Source organism: Candoia aspera, chromosome 3 (assembly GCF_035149785.1).
Source record: "Candoia aspera isolate rCanAsp1 chromosome 3, rCanAsp1.hap2, whole genome shotgun sequence".
In the NCBI taxonomy this organism is placed as follows: domain Eukaryota; kingdom Metazoa; phylum Chordata; class Lepidosauria; order Squamata; family Boidae; genus Candoia; species Candoia aspera.
The window spans coordinates 7,651,729-7,671,686 of NC_086155.1; the positions used below are offsets into that span (position 1 = coordinate 7,651,729).

Here is a 19,958-nt window from a genome sequence, read left to right on the forward strand (position 1 = left end):
GATAACTTGTCTGGCCTCACCCTCTTTAGTTTTGCGGGCTTCAGCTTTACATATGCTGATTTTTCCTTTGGAAATGTTGGAAGGCACAGGTCATACAGACTCCGTTGCAACCGCTTCCATATTCTCTTTCCTTACAATGCACTTCTGTATTGTTTCCAAGACATCAGGGACAGAGCAAGATTGCATGGGATGTTTACTTGCGTTTAACTATATTTTTGAAAGAGAAGGTGTTTGATTTGGCGTTTCAGCTGCACAGCTGGCCCCCGCGCGCACATCCACAGGCAGCTGGACCCCTCTCCCGCTTCCCTAAGCGCTTCCTTCCCCGACCACAAGAGGCGCCCCGAGACTCGGCGGAGTACGCGCTGCTTTTCCCCTTTGGCCGCGCCTCCCTTTCTTTCCCCTGAAGGAGAAGCGCGGCTCTATGGTTCGCCCCGAAGAGTCCTCCCAAGTGCCAGTGTGTCCGCCCGCGAGAGCGGGAGAGAGCGGCCGCCCCTTCGGCAGCTCCTGCGAGCTCTCGCCGCCTCCTCGGGTGGCGGCCATTTTGGCGACCGGTTCAGCAGCCGCCTCAGCGCGGGCGGAGCAACAAGTCCCCCGCCCGGCGCTGGCGAGAGCGAGCCGCGAGGCGGCGGCGGAGGAGGAGGAAATGGCGGCGGCGGCCGCTCTCAGCGCGCGACTCGGCTGAGGCAGCGACCCCGGTTCCCCCTCAGCGTCTCTGCGCGCCCCATTCCCCTCCTCTCCGGTGAGTGAGGCACGCAGGCGAGCCCGGGGCGTCGGGCCTGCCTGGAAAATGGAGGAGCGGGCGGGGAAGGCGCGGCGCACCCGCTCCCTCGTCCCCGGCGGGGCCCGATGCGCTGCGGCCTGGCGGGAGGCCGCCTCTGCGCTCCCCGGCGCTGACCCCACAATCGGTTAACGTCAAAGGGGCTTCGTGACGTCGCGGCGCCCTCCTCCGCCCGTCGGCCCGTCCTCCCCGGAGAGGCCCGGGCGAGCGACGCGGAGGCGCTCTCGGCCTCGCTTCTCCTGCATGGGGCGAGAGGCGGCGAGGAGGGCGGCTTTCTAGGCCTTCCGGGCGCGGCCTGCCAGCGCCGGCGGGGAGGTGAGCGTGAAGGGAGGGCCCGCCTCGCCCGAGCCGACCGTCGCTGGCCCCGGCCTGCTTTCCTCGCCGCGTTTGGGCCGGGGAGGAGGGATCGGGACCCCCGCCCCCCGCTGGAGTCACGTTTTTCTCCCCGCACCATTGGAGTTGGGAGGCTAAAACGTTTAAGTAAATAATTTTTTTTTAAGCGAAGCGGTTAAAACCGGGCTCTCCAAAGTGGTCAGTATTTGACCCCAGAGAGTCGATGGGACTATCCAAGGGGGTCGATGTTGTTGCTGTTGTTGTTATTATTATTATTATTCGCAGTACCGTTAAAGTAGTATTAAATTGTTTGGGGTCGATGAACAGTCTGAAACTTCGTGAAGGGGTCGATGAGCTGAAGAGTTTGGAGACCCTTGGGTTAAAAACAAGGTGCTTAACCGGCATCTTTGCCTGTTGAGCTTTGTGGGGTTTTGGATGGGTGGCCTCCTCACTTTCTATTTATTTTTGGAAGTGCTTTCACTTCACAATCGACCCCTGTTGACCTCAGTCGGGAGGAAGCCCTGTAATCAGGGAGTTTCATTTTTTAGGCCCTTTAAGCTACCCTCCCTGGGCTGCAAACAGGCAGACAGCCCCCAGATGGCAGCAGAGCGCCAGAAGTTTCTGTATCCCATGCCTGCCTTCTGGTGGTTGCCCCAGAGTTTGCCTCCCAGATAGGGTGCCCTGTGTTACATCTCACCTTTCAGCCAGAAGCTCACTTTATCTTCAGATCAATCCCAGGAGGTAGACTGCATTTGAGAAATAATGTATGGTCCAAGTAAGCTTTGTTGGTGAATGGAGAGTTCAAATTAATTCTCCCCTGCCCCCAGTTCAGCAGTTACAGATTTTGTGGGGCTTACATCTGACTGGCAGTGCAGTGTATAGGACTGCACTATCAAGAAAGTAGCTGTAACAGTGGTTTTATTTTCTTGATACTTCATGTAATTCTTTTTTAACCCGTGAGACTTGCTAGACAATAGTAGCTCCCTCCCAGTAACACCTGTGTTGTGTGGTTTGTTAGCTGCTGGCTGAACCTATCTTTTATTAGCTAAATACGTTGCCATCAGCTCACCCAATAATTAGAATTTCAATTAATTTTTGAGGAGGGGGGTTGATAATGGGAATAGCCTAAGTGATTTCTCTGTTCAGTATTTCTCTTCTGTGTATTTAGGGATTGGTGAAGTTAAAATTATTGATTGGGTACAAATTATTATATTAGGAAAAAGAACTTTATCATGGATGTGGAAATTTATATTGAATGTGTAGAAAAATGTAAAGGAAAGAAAAAGGAAAAAATGTGTGGGTTACTTTTGTACTATCATAATCCGTTATTGATCTGTCCTTGCATCTAAGCACAAAATAGTTTCATTAATGATTTAATATCTTGTCAGTCTACATTGTACTTTGCAGAATTTTATAAGCCAAAGAAAGAAAATTCTGTCCTGTTTCCAAAGAATCAGAATTCTGGATTATTAAAATGACAAAACAGACCTGCTTGCTCCCTTATGTAATTTGGGGATTTAAAAAAAATCCCCCACAGAAAGTACAAATAATTATTTAAAGAATAAATAAATCAGAATATTATACTTTGGAACCCCTGTATTGAAGGCTACCTACGTTGGGGGCAAATTCTGCATACCAAACTGTCAGGCCTCTGACACTTAGTTTTTTTGCTTTCACACTTTCTATATTGATATATGATACTTATTTTTCAAATTTCTATCACTGCCCATCTCTCCTGAAAAGGGGACTCTGGGCGGTATATTGGCAACTGTAATTATTTATAATTATCTTTTTATATATTAGTAAATACTGTATTAGTAATATTTAGTACAGTTAATTCTTGTTGCATGCTACCTAATAATTATGTTTATGAGTAAAGTTTCTCAGGAATTTAATGGGTTAGTGAAAGTAAAGATAGAATTATTTAATCTGTGATTATTATTTTGTTTTGAAAAGATAATATAGACATTAGCTGTAATATATGTGATATTAAAATGTTCACCAGAACTGGTTGATGCTCAATATTATGCATATAAGAATAAACATGGCATTTATATTCTGTTTAGCAAATCAAATCTTGTGATACAGTTTGGCAGTTATAGAAACATAGAGCACTGGTGGCATTTTCTTTGTATCAGTTTGAAAGATAATAAACAATGTTATCAGCAAGATTTACGGAGGATTGTTGGTCTTTTCCCAATTTATTTATTATGCAATAATTGTAAACCACCCCAGTCAAAAAGACTCTGGGAAGGAAAAACAACATAATAACCCACCCCATAATAACGTTAATTCTAAAATAATTAACAAAATTGCACTTGGGAGGCTGCCTGCAATGACATTATAAGCCAAAAGCTTGCTGAAATAAAATAGGTTTAAGGACTTTACAGAATGCGTGGTGGGTGGGGCCAGACATACATCTAAGGATAGTATAGTCCAGTGTTTCTCAACCAGGGCAATTTTAAGATGTCTGGACTTCAACATGTGAAAGTTGAGCCAAGGTTGAGATACACTGGTAGTGTCTATTGGATTTGGGGGGTGGGTACTACCCAAAACGCCTCTCCTTGTACTCCATATCCCACTTACGTCATCTGAGGGTGGGAGTGTTATCCCTTTCTTGATGTTTGGATGGGCAGAATCATGCTTGGCAAGGCAGTCCCTGACAGACAGACAGACATACTGATGGTACATTATATGGGGCTTTATAGGTGATCGCTAGCTCTTTGAGTTTGGCTCTGAGCTTGGAAGCCAACCAGTTGTTCATGCAATAACCTTAATAAGATTGCATAGAATTCACTGCAATAGCCTGGAGGTAATTTAGGGAGCTAAGGGGGAAGCAGGATGCTTTGGATCTCCCTCCAGTTGACAAAAAAAATTTGGAGGCTTCCCAGCATCGTAGCAGAAAGCTCTTGAATCAGCCACAACATTGTATTGCAAGCGAGAGTCAAAAGTGGTCTAATGTGCTTAGAATCTGGGCTTTGGAATGTCCCCCCAGCCAGCCTTCACTGATGTTGAAAAGCTAGGTAGGGTTGAGCCCAGTTGATAGGAGACCACCAGGGAATACAGGACTGCGGTTTTGATGGGGAATTTTAAAAATCCTGGAATAGCAAACACTTTTGTATTGCTTCTAGGAAAAGTACGTGCACCTGTCAGTGAAGTCATCAGAGTTGAGCTTGTCTTGAAGGAAACTATATTTTACTTTCCCTGACATTTTCCCACAAGGCCCTGAAAGTGTGCTAGGTTGAAGCTCATTAGCTAGATCCTTCCCTTGAATCTCATTGGGGTGGAAACTTTATTTTGGGAAGTCCAAGAATCTCACATACCAACCCAGGGTCCTTTCAAATCAGTCTCTGCAACAGTTTGGAATCATTTCAGGACCTGCCAGTTCTCACAATATTTGCAGAGTGTGGTAGCTGCATCTTTTGTTTTGTTTGTTACCCTAGGTTATGGTGAAGCTATATCAAATCTAATCTTTTCATTTAAGGTACTGCAGCTCTTCAATACTTTTGAAACGGACCATTCCCACTTTGGTAGTAACTCTTCCCTCACCTCACCCTTCATTTGATTCCTCTCACAATTGTGTTCGTTTCAAAGTTGCCGAACATGAAGATGACCTTGAGAGAGCTTCATGCTGTTTGAGGGATGGAGGAAAGTGTACCATGTGGAAGTGGCCCTGGTCTCTGGAAGCTGGCAAGAATTTGCCATAGTGATTACCCAGCCATGGCTTCTGCCCCCTTCCTTGTGTTTAGGATTGCTCTGTCTGGCTATTTTTCTGTAAATTGTTTCCCTGAGAATTGATCCCTTCGCTGGACTTCTTGCTAGACAGTCATAAAGCTGTACTGTGACGTGGCAGTTTTTGTAATCTGTGAATAGTTATCTATTTTGGTCTCTCAGAAGAAGATTGTGGTTTGGATTAGAGATGGGTATACGGTTAGATTTGTTTTTAGTGTCAGTGGCAGTTTTGGAAATCTTTTTCTATTTAAGTTAGATTTTAGTTGTATAGGCTTTTCAGGCTATTGCCTTCCAAAAGTTCTTTGAAATAACTGTGTGTTATTTGTGTAATTTATTTTCTTAACTGGGGAAATAGTACAATCATGTGACTTTTAGATAGTATAAAACTTGAGTAAGGCTGAAAAAGGGCCTAATAAAACCATACTATTACTTCTATAGCTCGAGAAGACAGTACAGATACACCGTATAAAGTTACATGTTGATGAAGATTCTCAGTCGTCCGGGTGGAAAGTTATACTGTCCCAGGTCTGTTCCTTTCTAGTTATTTCAGTTTCAGAACCTCTCTATATTTTACATTTTACATTTCAAATTTATTTTTCCCATGAATACAACACAGTGTTTTTCCTTTCTTGCACACTGTAGCTCTTTGGCATTTAGTATTCGTTGACTGATTCCTAGATGCCTTCTGATGCCACTTCATACTCTCACTAATGCTATGATGGTTTTATTTCTGCTGATACAGCTTTCTTTTTAAAAATTCTGACATTAAAATATAGTGTAGAGTTTATGGCATAATCCTATTCAGTGGTTATTCTGATACAAGCCTCATTGTGTTCAGTGCTTTACATAGGGTGTTTTAAGAATTTGCACCCTTTTAACTTGTGCAATTATAAATATCATTCATTTATCAAATTTATGTGGCTGCCCATCTCACAAAAAGTGAGTTTGGGTGGCGTACAGAAAAAAGAACTATAAAACAACAAACATGTCAGTCATACTTTTTAAAAATTAATAATATGCTAAAACTATATCCTACAGGGATAAATACCTGATTCTATTGCTCTGGTACCATGCAGCTTCCTTTGATATAGCAGTACAGACAATTGTTTGAGCTGTTGCTTTGCTACTATTAAAGATCTGAATTTACTTGCTTGACTCTTCCTCAGAACATAATACACTAATATTGGATGTAGAAAAAAGGCCGTTTGTTGAAGATCTTGGAATTCCAAAATGCATTGCTTGTATACATCTCATTTGCCTTTGGCTTTTCCTTGTGTAGCAGATACTTGTTTCTACGTGACAATCGCTGTCCTTGGCACCACGATATGGTCTGATGGGTCAGCATGAAAATAGAATTTCGTAACACAGCAGATTTTACACATCTTGAAACTTTATCTTAGAAATGGTTCCAGGGTGTTGCAGTAGGTATTTAATTGGGTCATTGATGCTCTAGTAAATAGTAGGTATATAAAATCTCAACTTTTATGTTTCATACGTAGTTTTGAAACTCATCACCCTTAAAGAATCTCTTGAATATGTATGTACTGATTTCTTTCCCTTCCCCCAAATTCTGTCATCCTTGTAGCTAACACCGTCCCAATAGCAGACCTTACTAACACTGTTCTAGTATCCATATCCACACTAATACTAGCTATATTTATATACTGATATTTACTGACTTTTTATAGTTTTAATTGCTGGTCTTCAGGCTTTTTCTTGATGAAAACTGTAGTTCAACAATCCAGAATTTACCAGAAAAATGTGATATTCTCAGAAAAATGATGAATAGTATGAAGATGGTTGCAGTTTCATAGAAGAGAAACCAATGTTGTATGTAAAGACTGAGCTACTTATGTGCTTTATGAATTAATCATCAGGCATGCATTTGAAAAGGTTGGAGTATAATTGAAATTAATCCTGCCATTAAAACATTTCTAAATAGGTATAAACTTTTTTTTCACTCTAGCAAGTACCTAAACAATTAGTATTCTTTCTGCAGATTGTTGGGGTTTTAACTAATCTCTTACCTTGGATTAATAAGGTGGAAGAGTCATATATGGTTATGCACAAGTCTTAAAGGTGAACAATCACATTTTATAAAACATATGGTCACTCAAGTAAAAGATGACCAGTAGCAAAGAAGTTAGACTCCCTTTCCTCTTTGTCCCTAGGGTCACATTAAAATGATTGAACATTTCTTTTAGATAAGATCATATATTTTGTTTGGATGGTTTATAGGAATATCCATGGCAAGAGGTGGATCCTGAGATAGAATAATAAAACTTCTATAATGTTCCTGCCTCTTCCTTAAATATTGCTTTTTGTTGTTGATAGTTCAGGACAGTAATTAGGCACGGGGAAGCTAAAGCAGAATATGCAAGTAAGAAATCTTTTGGGGTCCTCTATACAAGTGCTTTTATGTTCATACATTGCTAGGTCTATACACGTAGACTTCTTCCATCTCTCGTGGTGCATATTGTTGTGAATGCAAGAATTACATTACCCGTACGTCATCTCAAAGAGACGGCCATATTAAAGAGTACACTGCGTGCACAATTATTAGGCAAGTTGTATTTTTGAGGATGAATTTCATTATTGAGCAACTACAGTGCTCTTGGTCAATCCAAAATGTTAATAAACTTCAAACCTGAATATTTAAGAAAGTAAAAGTGAGGTTTTGGCTTTCTTAGGAGCATATCTATGTGTGCACAATTATTGGGCAACTATTAGTGTGCAGAATTATTATGCAACTAAATGAAGAATGAAAATTCCCCCATCTCGCTCATTTATTTTCATCTGTTAAAGTGAGAATAATAAACAACTCAAAATTTACAAATAAACATTTCTGACATTTCAAACAAAAAATCAGTGACCAATATAGCCCCCCTTCTTTGCAATAACAGTCATAAGCCTTCCATTCATGGAATCTGTCAGTTTCTTGATCTGTTGACGATCAACTTTTTGTGCAGCAGCAACCACAGCCTCCCAGACACTGTTCAGAGAGGTGTCCTGCTTTCCTTCACCGTAAATCTCCCGTTTGAGAAGGGCTCACAAGTTCTCAGTAGGGTTTAGGTCAGGTGAGGAAGGGGGCCATCTCATTATTCTTCCATTTTTGAGGCCTTTACTGGCTAGCCACGCAGTGGAGTACTTCGATGCATGCGATGGAGCATTGTCCTGCATAAACATCATGGTCTTCTTGCAAGATGCAGACTTTTTCCTGTACCACTGCTTGAAGAAAGTGTCTTCTAAAAACCGGCAGTAGGTTTGGGAGTTGATTTTGAGTCCATCTTCAACCTGAAAAGGTCCAGCTAGCTCATCTTTAATCATACCAGCCCATACCAGTACCCCACCTCCACCTTGCTGGCGTCTGAGTCGAAGTGGAGCTCTGTGCCCGTTACTGATCCAGCCACGGGCCCATCCATCTGGTCCGTCAAGAGTCACTCTCATCTCATCAGTCCATAAAACCTTTGAAAAATCTGTCTTCAGATATTTCTTGGCCCAGTCTTGCCATTTCAACTTGTGTGTCTTGTTCAGTGGTGGTCGAGTTTCAGCCTTCCTTACCTTGGCCATGTCTCTGAGCACTGAACACCTTGTACTTCTGGGCACTCCAGGTAGGTTGCAGTTCTGGAATATGACAGCACTAGAGGATAATGGGTTCCTGGTAGCTTCTCGTTTGATTCTTCTCAAATCTTTGGCAGTTAATTTGCATCTTCTTTTCTCAACACGTTTCTTGCAACCCTGTTGACTATTTGCAACAAAACGTTTGATGGTTCTGTGGTCACACCCCAATATCTTAGCAATTTCAAGGGTGCTGCATCCCTCTGAAAGACTTTTTACAGTTTTTGACTTTTCCGAGTCAGTTACATCTCTTTTTTGGCCCATTTTGCCTAAGGAAAAGAAGCTGCCTAATAATTATGCACACCTTGATATAGGGTGTTGATCTCCTTAGGCCACACCCTCCCTCATTACACAAATACACCTCACCTGATATGCTTATATCCAATAAGCATTCAGGTTTATACAGCTTGGAGGTGGAAAACATGCATAAAAATGATGATATGGTCAAAATACTCACTTGCCTAATAATTGTGCACACAGTGTAGCAGGACTGGCTGAACCTAAAAAAAACACGAACTGCAGGTCTTGTTGTGTAATTGAATTGAATTATTGAAGGTAATTGCAGGTAATTGCTCTGTATATAAGATACAGAGTATGTGTATTTTAAGAATCATAAATCTGCAGTTGACAAAAAATTTAGAACCTGTTGCAAACCATGTAACTTCAGAATATCAAAGTTTTAACTGATTAGTCATTGCAGTACAAGTGCCACAGTTTAGCGACATTGCAAATAAATGGTCTAGCTGTATGGACTAGGTGCTTTAATGCTAGAAAGCTTTAATCTGGAAATTAATACTGTATATCTCATCTATAACTAATGCCAAACTTTGCAATTTTGTGTCCCTCAAATTCTTTAATGGGCACTTTTACCATTGTAGATTTCAGGGCAGCTAAAGAAAGTAAAGCCAAAATGTTTTGTTCTTCACGTTTTAATACTTCTGTTTTGTTAGTCGCCTCATGCATGAAGCATTGTGAAAAAGATCAGTATTAGCGAATCTCTTTTATCAGATTATTTAGGATCAGATGATAATTAAGTAGCCTCTTGAAACTGGAGAACACCATCTTTTATGATTCACCTACTGACCAGGATTGGATTGAAATTATTTTGTGTGTGTGGAGGAGGTCAAAGGGTGGGAATAAGCAAGAGTCATTTAGATCTGGGTTGTGTCAAGTAAGAGGGGCATGTTGGCTGTATTCATTATATGCTTAATCATAATTTTTCAGTTATCCCTGCTTCCTAGGTTCACCTAATAATGAGCTACAAAGTTGCCAACTATGTTTTGGCATTACATGTTCTATGAGTCCAGCCTTTTTTTCAAGGTAGCTAAAAGTAAGTTATTCAATGGATTAGAAGGTTAAATCCCGTATCAGGAGATGTACTTCAAAATTTTACAGTAGTATGGTCTAGATCAATGAGAAGACAGGACACCCTGGAGAAGATGCTGATGCTAGGGAGAGTGGAGGGCAAAAGGAAGAGGGGCCGACCAAGGGCAAGGTGGATGGATGACATTCTAGAGGTGACAGATTCGTCCCTGGGGGAGCTGGGGGTGTTGACGACCGACAGGAAGCTCTGGCGTGGGCTGATCCATGAAGTCACGAAGTGTCGGAAGTGACTAAACGAATAAACAACAAACATGGTCTAGATCTCAGCTTTTAACAATTGTCAGTCATTAAGTCCAAGGTACTATCCTTCTGTATATTTTCTTCCCTTAGTCCCCACTTTGCATCATGGTTACTTGATACTGGTCATGCTGGCTTGGGCTGGTGGGAGTTGAAGTCCAAAATGTTCAGAGGAGTCTTAGGCTATACGCTTTATTGAGACTCTGCTGGCTTGAACACTTCACTGACATAAACTCTACTTGAATAACAGTTACCTTGTTATGTGTTTTAGTAGAAACCTATGCGAGTTTCTCACATATTGTACTATTGTTTGTTCTTTAAAATACTCTAAAAAGACAAAATAAATCCTCCAATTACTACTCCTGTCCTGGTCAAACGCATTCTCTAATAACTTCATTCCCAGTTAAAGAATACAGCAGAAGATGATGTTCTGCAAGACAGATGGTCCATTGCTGAATTGATCTTTCTTGATCTATGTGCTTTCTAATTCCAAAAATGGGTCAGTGATCAGTTTTGTGTATGATAAAAGAGAGAGATTGCTGATGGTCAACTCTCGAAATAGCCTCTAGGTCTGATGTTCAACAGGCTTGATTTATGATGTCGGGGTTGGGTTTCCAGACTTTCTGGGTGAAGGCTACATTTGGAATTCGAGTGTCAGAGTGGCTGCTATGGAAAGCAAGCCTGTCTATTAGTAATGTGGCTGTGGTGGGCCCAGCCAAGCATAAAACACTTGTTTCACAGAAAGTAAACGTTGAAGAGAGATAGGGTCTTGCTTCTAACACATGGATCAATTTCTTTGAGCCATACATTACCAGTTCTGACAAACATCCGAATCAGTAAAATCAAACCTGTAAAATCAAATCTTCCTCCTCCTTGCTAGTCTCTACCTTTCCTACCCTGAGCACACACTTTCTTTTATGAAGTCGAATTCTGTTTACTCCTATCCATCCCTCCATCCGCTTGAGTAAATACATCATGTACACGTGATTTATGCATATAAGTACTTCAGATATGTTCCTGTTTGTTATGATTCATGCAGGCAGAATTATTTTTAGATTCATTGAAAAATTAATTTGAAATTAAACTTAGAAATCAACAGTCCTTACAGCAGCAAGAGGAAAGAAAGAGCAAACAAGAGAAGAAAGATATATAAGCTGTATAAGCTAGAAACTCACATATGTGTGCAAGTGGATGATGAACTAGGGAACATTGTTTGGCAGTGTGCTTTGAAATGCTATGAGCTGGAACAAAAACCAGGTCAAATGGTGAGCGTTTGCCCATACAGTCACCAAAAGTCAAACCTCACTTAATGGCAATTAACTAAGGATCGTGGGCACCAGTATCAGCAGACATTTCCATTGGCACCCAATAAAGCTGCCGCTTCATGTGACTCTCCCAAATTAAATGGACAACTTACATGCTGCAAAGCAAAGTGCCAGCCTCCAAAATAATGTGAAATATAATGTTTTGAGTTATAGGTCGCAAGCTTGTTAATACTTATGGATTAGTTATATTTTTATGTATTTTGCGCTAACAGGTTTAAATAAGGGTTCACAGCTTTTTTTCAGGCTGCGGGTCCCAGTTGGCTGAATGGCATATTGGCCATTCCTCTCATTAAAGGCAAGACCAGGGCAAGTTGCTGGTGAAGGATTTTTAAAAAGCAATTTTAATGGTTAAGTACTATGAATATGATTATTTCATGTATACTGAATATTTTTTCCCCTTCTATCCTGCTAAATAACATTTGGAAGCATTCCTGGGGCTGCATCTAAAGCTTTGGTGGTTATATGTAATCTTGAGCTTCGGGATGTTCGTTCATCATCTCAGTAGAGAAAGAAGAGTGATTTCAGATTGGTATAATTCACTTGGAAATCCTACTATGCCTGAACCATTGCATTTAGTGGGAAATCATACATTGGGAGGGGACATCTTTTAGTGATTGGAGGCTATACATAGTATTTCGGGGTGGCAACGTGAAGAAATGTGAAATTCTACATTTTTTCTGAAGTCCACGTACTTTCTGTGACATTCTGTGGTCTAGCTTTCATTATTTAATGTGTGGATAGTCCTGTTGTACGGCAGAGAGTTATGTGGTGAGTTTTTTGTTTGGTCCAACTTTGCTTAAACCACAAGTCTGATCTCTGTCAATTTTCATGTAATGAAAATTGGGTAAGCGGTACGTGAAACTTCAGAGACCCATCTTTGTTGTAATTTTCTACCAGGCAAGTTTAATCATTCTAGAATAGTGATGTAACTCTACCTGATAGGGAAAAGCACATCTGTGCCTTGTTTTGGATCAGTCCCAGTAAGCATTGCCAAGTACTAGGAACTGTGGGAGTTCAAAATCTGCAGCTCACTTCGTTGGATATCCTTATAGCCCAATATTGTTTTGGAGTCTATTTTGAAACAGAGGCTTGATTGAACTTTCTCTAGTTATGCCTGTACTTGTAAACAGCCGGTTGAAATGTAGCTATTGAGAACAGTCCTGATTTTTAAAATAATCTTCCCTCTCCCCCCCCTCGCAAAAAGAATGACACAGAAAAATATATGTAAGTGCACACAAATTCATATAATGCCCAACTTGTCAACCTACATTGCCAACTCAATCTGAAACCGATCTTAGAGATTTTTCTCCCAGTAAATGTGTGGATGTGGCATATACATACTTATACAAGTTTATCTATATCAGTATAAATTTACACTAGCCAGAGGTTAGGTAGAGGTAAAGGTTTCCCTTGACATTAAGTCCAGCCGTGTCCGACTCTAGGGGGCGGTGCTCATCTCCATTTCAAAGCCGAAGAGCCGGCGTTTGTCCGTAGACACTTCCGTGGTCATGTGGCCGGCGTTACATTCCTCCAAAAAAAAAAAAAAAGGACAGGACCAACACAGGTAGTTAAGCTAGTATTATTTGAATTAATAATAACGTAAATATAAATTGCTGGTAAAATAAGGCACCCAGACTGTAATGTGCAGATAGAGTATCAGATAATTTTACCAACTATTCTTTTTCACATTCCCCCTTCCTATTTCTGGTAGAAACTTTAGAGCAAGAAAGGAAGGAGAAGGGTGAGGAAAGGGACAGGCAGATAAACAGAGAAGGAGAGTGAAAATGGTGGAAGAAAAGTTAGAGTTTTGGCTAGAGAGAGAAAGAAAGAAGGGCAGAATGGAAAGCTCAGTAATTCATGCTGGGCTCAATAAGCATGAAGCTATTACATGTATGCTACATGTATACTTATTTGAACCTAAATATGCCTATATGCTTATTCTGTAACAAGTTCTTTTAGGTACAATGGCTCTTACTTTCCAAATAAGGATTGCTAGTTCTGTTTAGGTGTTATGGAATCCTGCAGTGGCCTGTTAGGGGAACTGGACACTAGAAAAGTATCTGGGGTTCAAAGATAAAAGAGTCTCATAGCCTCCTATTCCTTTCAAATAAACCATAATGGTCTGAATTAGTTAATTTTTATTATGAACAACATATGGTAGAAATGTGTCTAGGTTTATAGAGCTTCCCTCCTGCAGCTATAAACAAACAGCTCCTAGAAGTTTTTGGTGGCAATTTCCAACATCCCCTCTCCCCTTCTTTTTAGGTTTAATAAGTGTGTCACTTGTCCTGATAGTATCTGTTTTCCCCTGGATTTTAGGAGAAAACATCCACTCCTCTGAGTCAAGTTTGACTCCTAGAGACTACATGGACACAACCACACAGTTTCCTTGATAACTGTGTAAAACTGGTTAGCCACCATCTCCTGCTTTTTGCTTTTTTATTTCCCCGTTTAGCCTGCTGTGATTGTATTCCATGATGGTCTTTCATCCAGATTGTGACTTGGCCTAATTTAGGTTCAGCTTCTGAGCCCAGATAGGTTCAGCCAAGTGCTGCCTCTTGTTAAGACATAGTCTGCCAGAAGCAGCAAGAAATCGTCGAGAAAGTGGGTCTGTGTGTATGTATAGAAAGAAGCTCGGGTTGTAGGTAATACTGGCTTGCTCTTGGCAGGAAGTGCTGTGTGGAACGAAGTAGGAAGGAAGTGTCAAAATCAAGACACTTGATTTTTTTGTGTTCAGTTGTGGAGAATCTTTCTAGGATTCCAAAGGCCAGTATAGATCAAAGAAGCTTTATTAAAGAGGCTAGAGCATAATCCAGCCTTATTTAAGAAGTTTTGGACAGAAGTTTGTTTTTTGTTTTCAGCTTACATTTTCTTATTTCCCAGTATTTAAATATAAATATATTACTGACAGCTAAATTACAGTGGAGCTGCTTAGAATATTCCAGTCAATTCTGCCTGTGTTGGTGATTACATTGGTGCCCAGGAGCATCGCTAATACTCTCTCACCTGTTCCTGACAGCTTTAAAGACTACTTTGTAGAAGGATAAAATATTGCCTTAATGCTATACAGCCTGTGTGCTTTCAGAATACCTAGTGTTAAGAGATAATTCACTTACCATCCTTTACTGCCCAAACTCACATCCTTCCTTCCAGCTCAAAAAGAGGCATGTTGTATCTGTACAACCCAGTCCATGGAGCAAACTGCAGGCACAATCTGATACTGCTCATACCTGGTGAGTTCATCAGGGTCTCCATCACTTCATCAAACTATGTGACTCATACAGATAATAGCAGTAAAAAAAAAATTTCCCCCCCTAATCCATATGCATGAGAAAGTCTGGAAACTGAGAAGCTTCTGTGTTGTTTTAGTTGCTTCTATTTCCCCTCATGTTTCCACACTGCTATGATTTTTTTGGTATGATTCTTACAGTAGTTCCTTTTAAATGTAATGAGGCTTCTTAGTACTGTATCAGTTTTTAAAAGAATATTAAAAATTAGACTCTCAGAGTACTTTAATCTGTTGAATTCTATTTATTTCTTTATTAAATCAATTTATATCCATTTATATGGCTGCCAACTTGCACTTTTAATTCTGGGTTTGTTATAATCAGTTTTGTTATACTCAGTAATTAAACTAATACTATAATTTCAAGTTGATATAATCATTTTTGATGCAATATTTTTCTTTTTAATTCCCTGTATAAGAAACTATCATTCCTTTGCATTTGGTATGCATGCATTTAATCCCCTATTCCTAGCCTTCCGTTTTATTAGATGGCTTCCTTCATTGCCTACATGATGCATTCCAGTAATCAGATTAACTAATTTTTAATATCCGCATACTATATATATTTAGTGAATAAGGTCTGTCAGATTTTCCTTCTTGCTTTCCCAGTTGGAGGGAAAATACCATTTTTGAAATTTGGGGAGGAGAGAGATGTAAGAAAGTAGCTTAACCATGCCTCTGTTTGGCTAGCCAAAAGATTGATCTTTCTGTGTTTATTCATTGTCCATTGTTACTGTGGAAAAGACCATGTAGGAAAAGATAAGCAAGTGTAGTTGGATCGTTTGACACGTTCTTTCAGTCTGGCTAAGATTAATATATCAGGGGTCCTTCATAGAAATTTAAGAGTTTGGAAACCAATTTTTTCATTGGTAATAATGTTCTTCTCCTTGTATGAACCTCAGAGTCCCCATTTAACTTCAGCTGTAGTGTTTTTTTTATATTGTTAAAATATTTATATGGCAAGTATTCTGATATTTAGAAATCCAGAAAAACCAATTGTTTTGAAACTCTTAGGCCACTTACTGCTTAATATAATATAGGTAGGCAACATAAAATACATATTATTTGTGTTTACAATAATCAAATGTAGAGTATTAGAGATACTGGATTCAGTGTAAAACTGTAATCATAGTGACTTCTTTTTATGATTAAGGTAGCTTTTAGTACCATTGTTATGCTAGTCCATTATTCACAGCAAGTGACCTCCCCTAGTGTTGGATTGCTTCTGGCCGTCAGTTATGGTACTTGTGGTTCAGCATTTCTTGAAGTCATTATTTTTATATTGATAAATTTAACACTGGATCTTTCCAGTGGCATCAGGCAGAGTCAGTGTGCTGTATGTGCCATCTGCTAAACAGTGCCATATATCAGGATCCAGGAAGCATGTCTTCTCTGTTGCAGCACCTACCCTCTGGAATAGCATCACCCCAGAACTTGACTCTTCTTCCAGGCCTGGTAAAGGGGGGCTGTTGAGCTCGTCAGTGTATTTTGGGTAGTATTTGGGGTTTGTATCTGGACCTCTATGGTTTCTTCTGTCTATTACTACGTTTATACTATAAGCCACCCCAGAGTCACTCTGGAGTCAGGCAGACTTAAATCTAATTAATAAATAGATAAATAAATGATATATTCACATAGAACAGTCTAATATTGCTATCTTGTTACTTCCAGAAATAACAGTTTTCATATTAAAAGAAACCCAGATTATACATAATTGCACCCTAAATTAAATGTTGGACTTAATGTGCCTTGAAAATCATGTTTTACCCCATCCTCCGATGTTATAAAGCATTATCAAAATTGAGACATGCTTTAAAATCGTGTTTTCATTTAACATAAAAACATTATTAATAGAAATACATTAAAGGATGCAATTTCAACCCATGGCTATCTAGAAAACATAAGGAAAACATGCCCTCCCAAGCATTTTATTGCTTGTTAGCTGCAAGTTGGAAGAGGAAAAGGGCGATGCAGGTCAGCGGAGGCTGCTGTCCTCTTTCAGATGCTTGCAATAATACATTCATGTCCTGATTTCTTAAAGCTAAAGATGCAGTATTAGCACTTCATAATGTACTATGATGGCACTAGTTTTAAAAATCATGTCCTAAATCGGTTTGTCTCTTCTGTCTTTGATTTTAGCATTTAATATATTGCTTAATCTTGCCATTCGATTGTTGTCCTTTGACATTTTATATCTTGTCTTGCCCATCTTCGAGGTCTCCTGATGTCTTGGTTAGAAATCGTTGTCATCTGTACCCAGCATGGTCCAGGGATATTGGAAATTGTAAGACCCAACAGGCTTTCAACAGTCTGCAAAATTTAGAAATGGCAGTTGAATGCAGAAATTTTTCTGTATGCACTTCTGTGCACATATAACTTAAGATGCTGGCTGATTTAAAGAAAAACGTTTATAGCCGTAAATAATATTGATGATGTTAGCAGAAAGCAATGAAATAACAGTTCAAGTTGATTTAACATGTTCTAGCATTTGAAGCAGATCAGATTTATGATGAAGTGTGACAAAAGGACAGCTTTTGTGTTAGTATCTTTAAATTTGCAAAATTTTGGGACAGGTATGATTGGTTCAGTTGAACAAAGCATGGCAGCCAGTGTCATTAGTAAGATCAAACTATAAGCCGGGGTAAGTATACTGAGCTACTCCTTGTGTGGCATCCCACCATTTTGAGGCAGGCAATACACAAAAAACTGTAGCATGTACTTCAATATAGGTTCAACAAAGTTAAAAAAAAAACACTCAAATTTTCTCTCAGCCCCCAACAAAAATCCTGTACATGTGGCTGACACAGCCTCACCCCACCTACCTGGTCCCCCAAAATATTTAAATGTGCCTTTCTAAAAGCATGCTTGCCTGCCATAAGCTATAGTTCATAAACCCCTGTAATGACTATTACTCAAGCTGCCATTAAATTCAATTCATACATAACTATAGTAGAAATCCCTTTAATGGAGAGTAGTATACAGAACAGTGAAAAAGTTGTGAATGAAGTTCCCGCATTTTCCCCAAGTTGAACAACGCAATGAGTTCAACCCCCCCCCCATTTCTCAGGCATGCAGCCCCCCTCTTCGTGCCAGTCAGTTCAACTCCATGCAGATGTCTCCAATGGCTCAGCAGCTTGACCTTGGATGCCAGAGATAGTCCAAACAAGATGCTTTCACACTCCTAGCGTGTTCCCCCTCCCAATTCCACTGACCCACAAGTCCCAACACGTGTTAACTCCATTCATGCATGCAAATCCAATCAGATGTTCTGGGAACATTTGATCCGGGAGCATGACAACCCCAATGATTGTGTTTGCATAAGCCAAAAATAAATCATAGTATATATTTTAGAACAGTGTGAGAAGCTGAACCCAGCAACAAATCATGTAGGAATATTAGACTGCATGGGCCATTTTAAATCCAAGATTCTCCCCATTTCTGAAAAAAATCAGTGCAAAGAATTAATACATATAAAACAAATTTGTAAGCAGTTTGCCTAATTGCATGGTAGTGTTGGCTTAAATCAACAGTTTCCAAAAATACATTTTCTTTCACTAGGTTTTGGTTTAAGAGTATGAGTGGCTCATTTTTTAAAAAATTGGCTAGTGTGGCAAATTCAAAAGCAGGCCCACGCAGAATGAAAATGGACAAAATTGGCTGAAGTAACTTTGACATTTCGAAACAGTAATGCCATTCAACCATTACTGCATTGTATCATGCATTTATATTGCGATATAGATTTAAATACAAGAATGACATAATTTACCAGTAAAAGGAAAAAAAAGTACATTTCTTTTTGCAGTACATTAGTTTCAATTAGAATAATTTCCCTATTGAAATCCACTATTTTAAAGGCAGCCAACAATACTCTTCTTTCAACTCTACTTCTGCAGTTGCAGAAGTGTGATAACTAATTTTAAAAGTAAGTTTCTTACAATGCTATTTAAAACTGAAGTCCACGAGGTTGCCATGCCACCTGAATTAATTAGATTCAAACATGGGTGCAGTGCTTATCCTCCAAGGAGTTTCACAGCCTTGTTCTTCTAACAACACAAGCAGAAGCAGTTGGGGAAGGGAATTGCAAGGAATGGGTAATCAGAGTCGCCCTCCCATCACTCTATCCAGTGCTAATTCTTTTCCTTTCTAATTCATGTTCCAGGGTTGAATAACTAGATGGGGAGGCCTTTTCATACTGGAGTTTTTAGCATATTTTTTTACATTCTAGTTTTGATGGGGGAGATGGATTCAGAACCCTTTTTCTCCATTGCTCCAGAATAACCAAAAGAGTAAAATTGACTTTTGCTAGCTGATCTTGATGCTAGTTTTTATTCAGACTGGGGCATGTTACGGATTTGAGTATAATATGGGTAGGTTACATGGCATAAATAGCTTTATGTCCCTTTGATTTTTGCTGGATTGCATATAATCTTTAATGTGCCTCTTTGTGGAAACATGAATAGACTTTTATAATTAAAGGTTTGTCTTCGTATGTGTGTGTGAATTGAGCAAGAAATGATTAGCCAATTTTTCCCTCTTCTTCTGGCAGATCTTTTAAAATTGCATGATGTGTGATGAGTTGGAGATTCTTAACAGGGAGATTGAGAGGTTATTACAAAGCAGCATCGTGGAAGGAAGCTCTTTAAGCTCAGAATCTCTTCAGACATCAACCTCTGATTCCTGGGATGTAGCTACTGCTTCAAGCAGTGGACCACAAGGCAGTTTAGTGAAGGTATCAAGTCCCTTAATGTTGTTTCAGGACTCACAAGAGCATCCTGTCTTTTCACTATTTACTTAACCTACATAACATGTAGAAAGCCTTCCATGATAAATGTCAATCTGCATTTATCCATAATGCAGCACATTTTAACGTGAGAATGATTTATATGAATAGAAGAAAACCACTATTTTAACTGAGAAAAGACATTTCACATGTCCCTAGAAGTCATTGGATAATAAACCAGTTGTGAAACATAACTGAGCTAATTTTAGAGACTGCTGAAATCTTTTGTATCCGGGCGGCAACTACAAGATGTTACAAATAAATGAGAAATATGGTTACATAGATGGGATATATGTAGTTATTTGAGGGGTGTTCGGTAAGCATTATAGCAAGGTACAAAAAGCCAGGGCTTTTTTTTTTTTAAATGTGGTTGGTGTTCCGTGTCTGTCAAAGGTCCGTAGCAGGACAACTCCTGTGCTGCCCCTTTAAGTGAAATGAGTTAGAATTTTCAGGCTTTTGATTTTGTGGTGGCTGGGATTTGTCAGT

The 19,958-nt window shown here is 39.8% G+C and overlaps 1 protein-coding gene across 5 annotated transcripts in view; it reads left to right on the forward strand.

The window, feature by feature from the left end:
* Positions 1-422: 422 nt before the first annotated feature.
* Positions 423-19,958, forward strand: part of DIDO1 (death inducer-obliterator 1) — a 69,229-nt gene continuing 49,693 nt past the window's right edge. For 4 of the 5 annotated variants that reach the window (XR_010067521.1, XM_063296948.1, XM_063296953.1 and 1 more), the window contains exon 1: positions 19,254-19,421. Coding sequence is in view for 3 of the 5 variants with exons in the window: in XM_063296948.1 (XP_063153018.1) it covers positions 19,254-19,421 (168 nt within the window). In the remaining 2 variants the exon portion in view is untranslated. Of the gene's footprint in view, positions 740-19,253; positions 19,422-19,958 lie in introns of those variants that run through there. The other variant, XM_063296949.1, reaches the window with a different exon arrangement.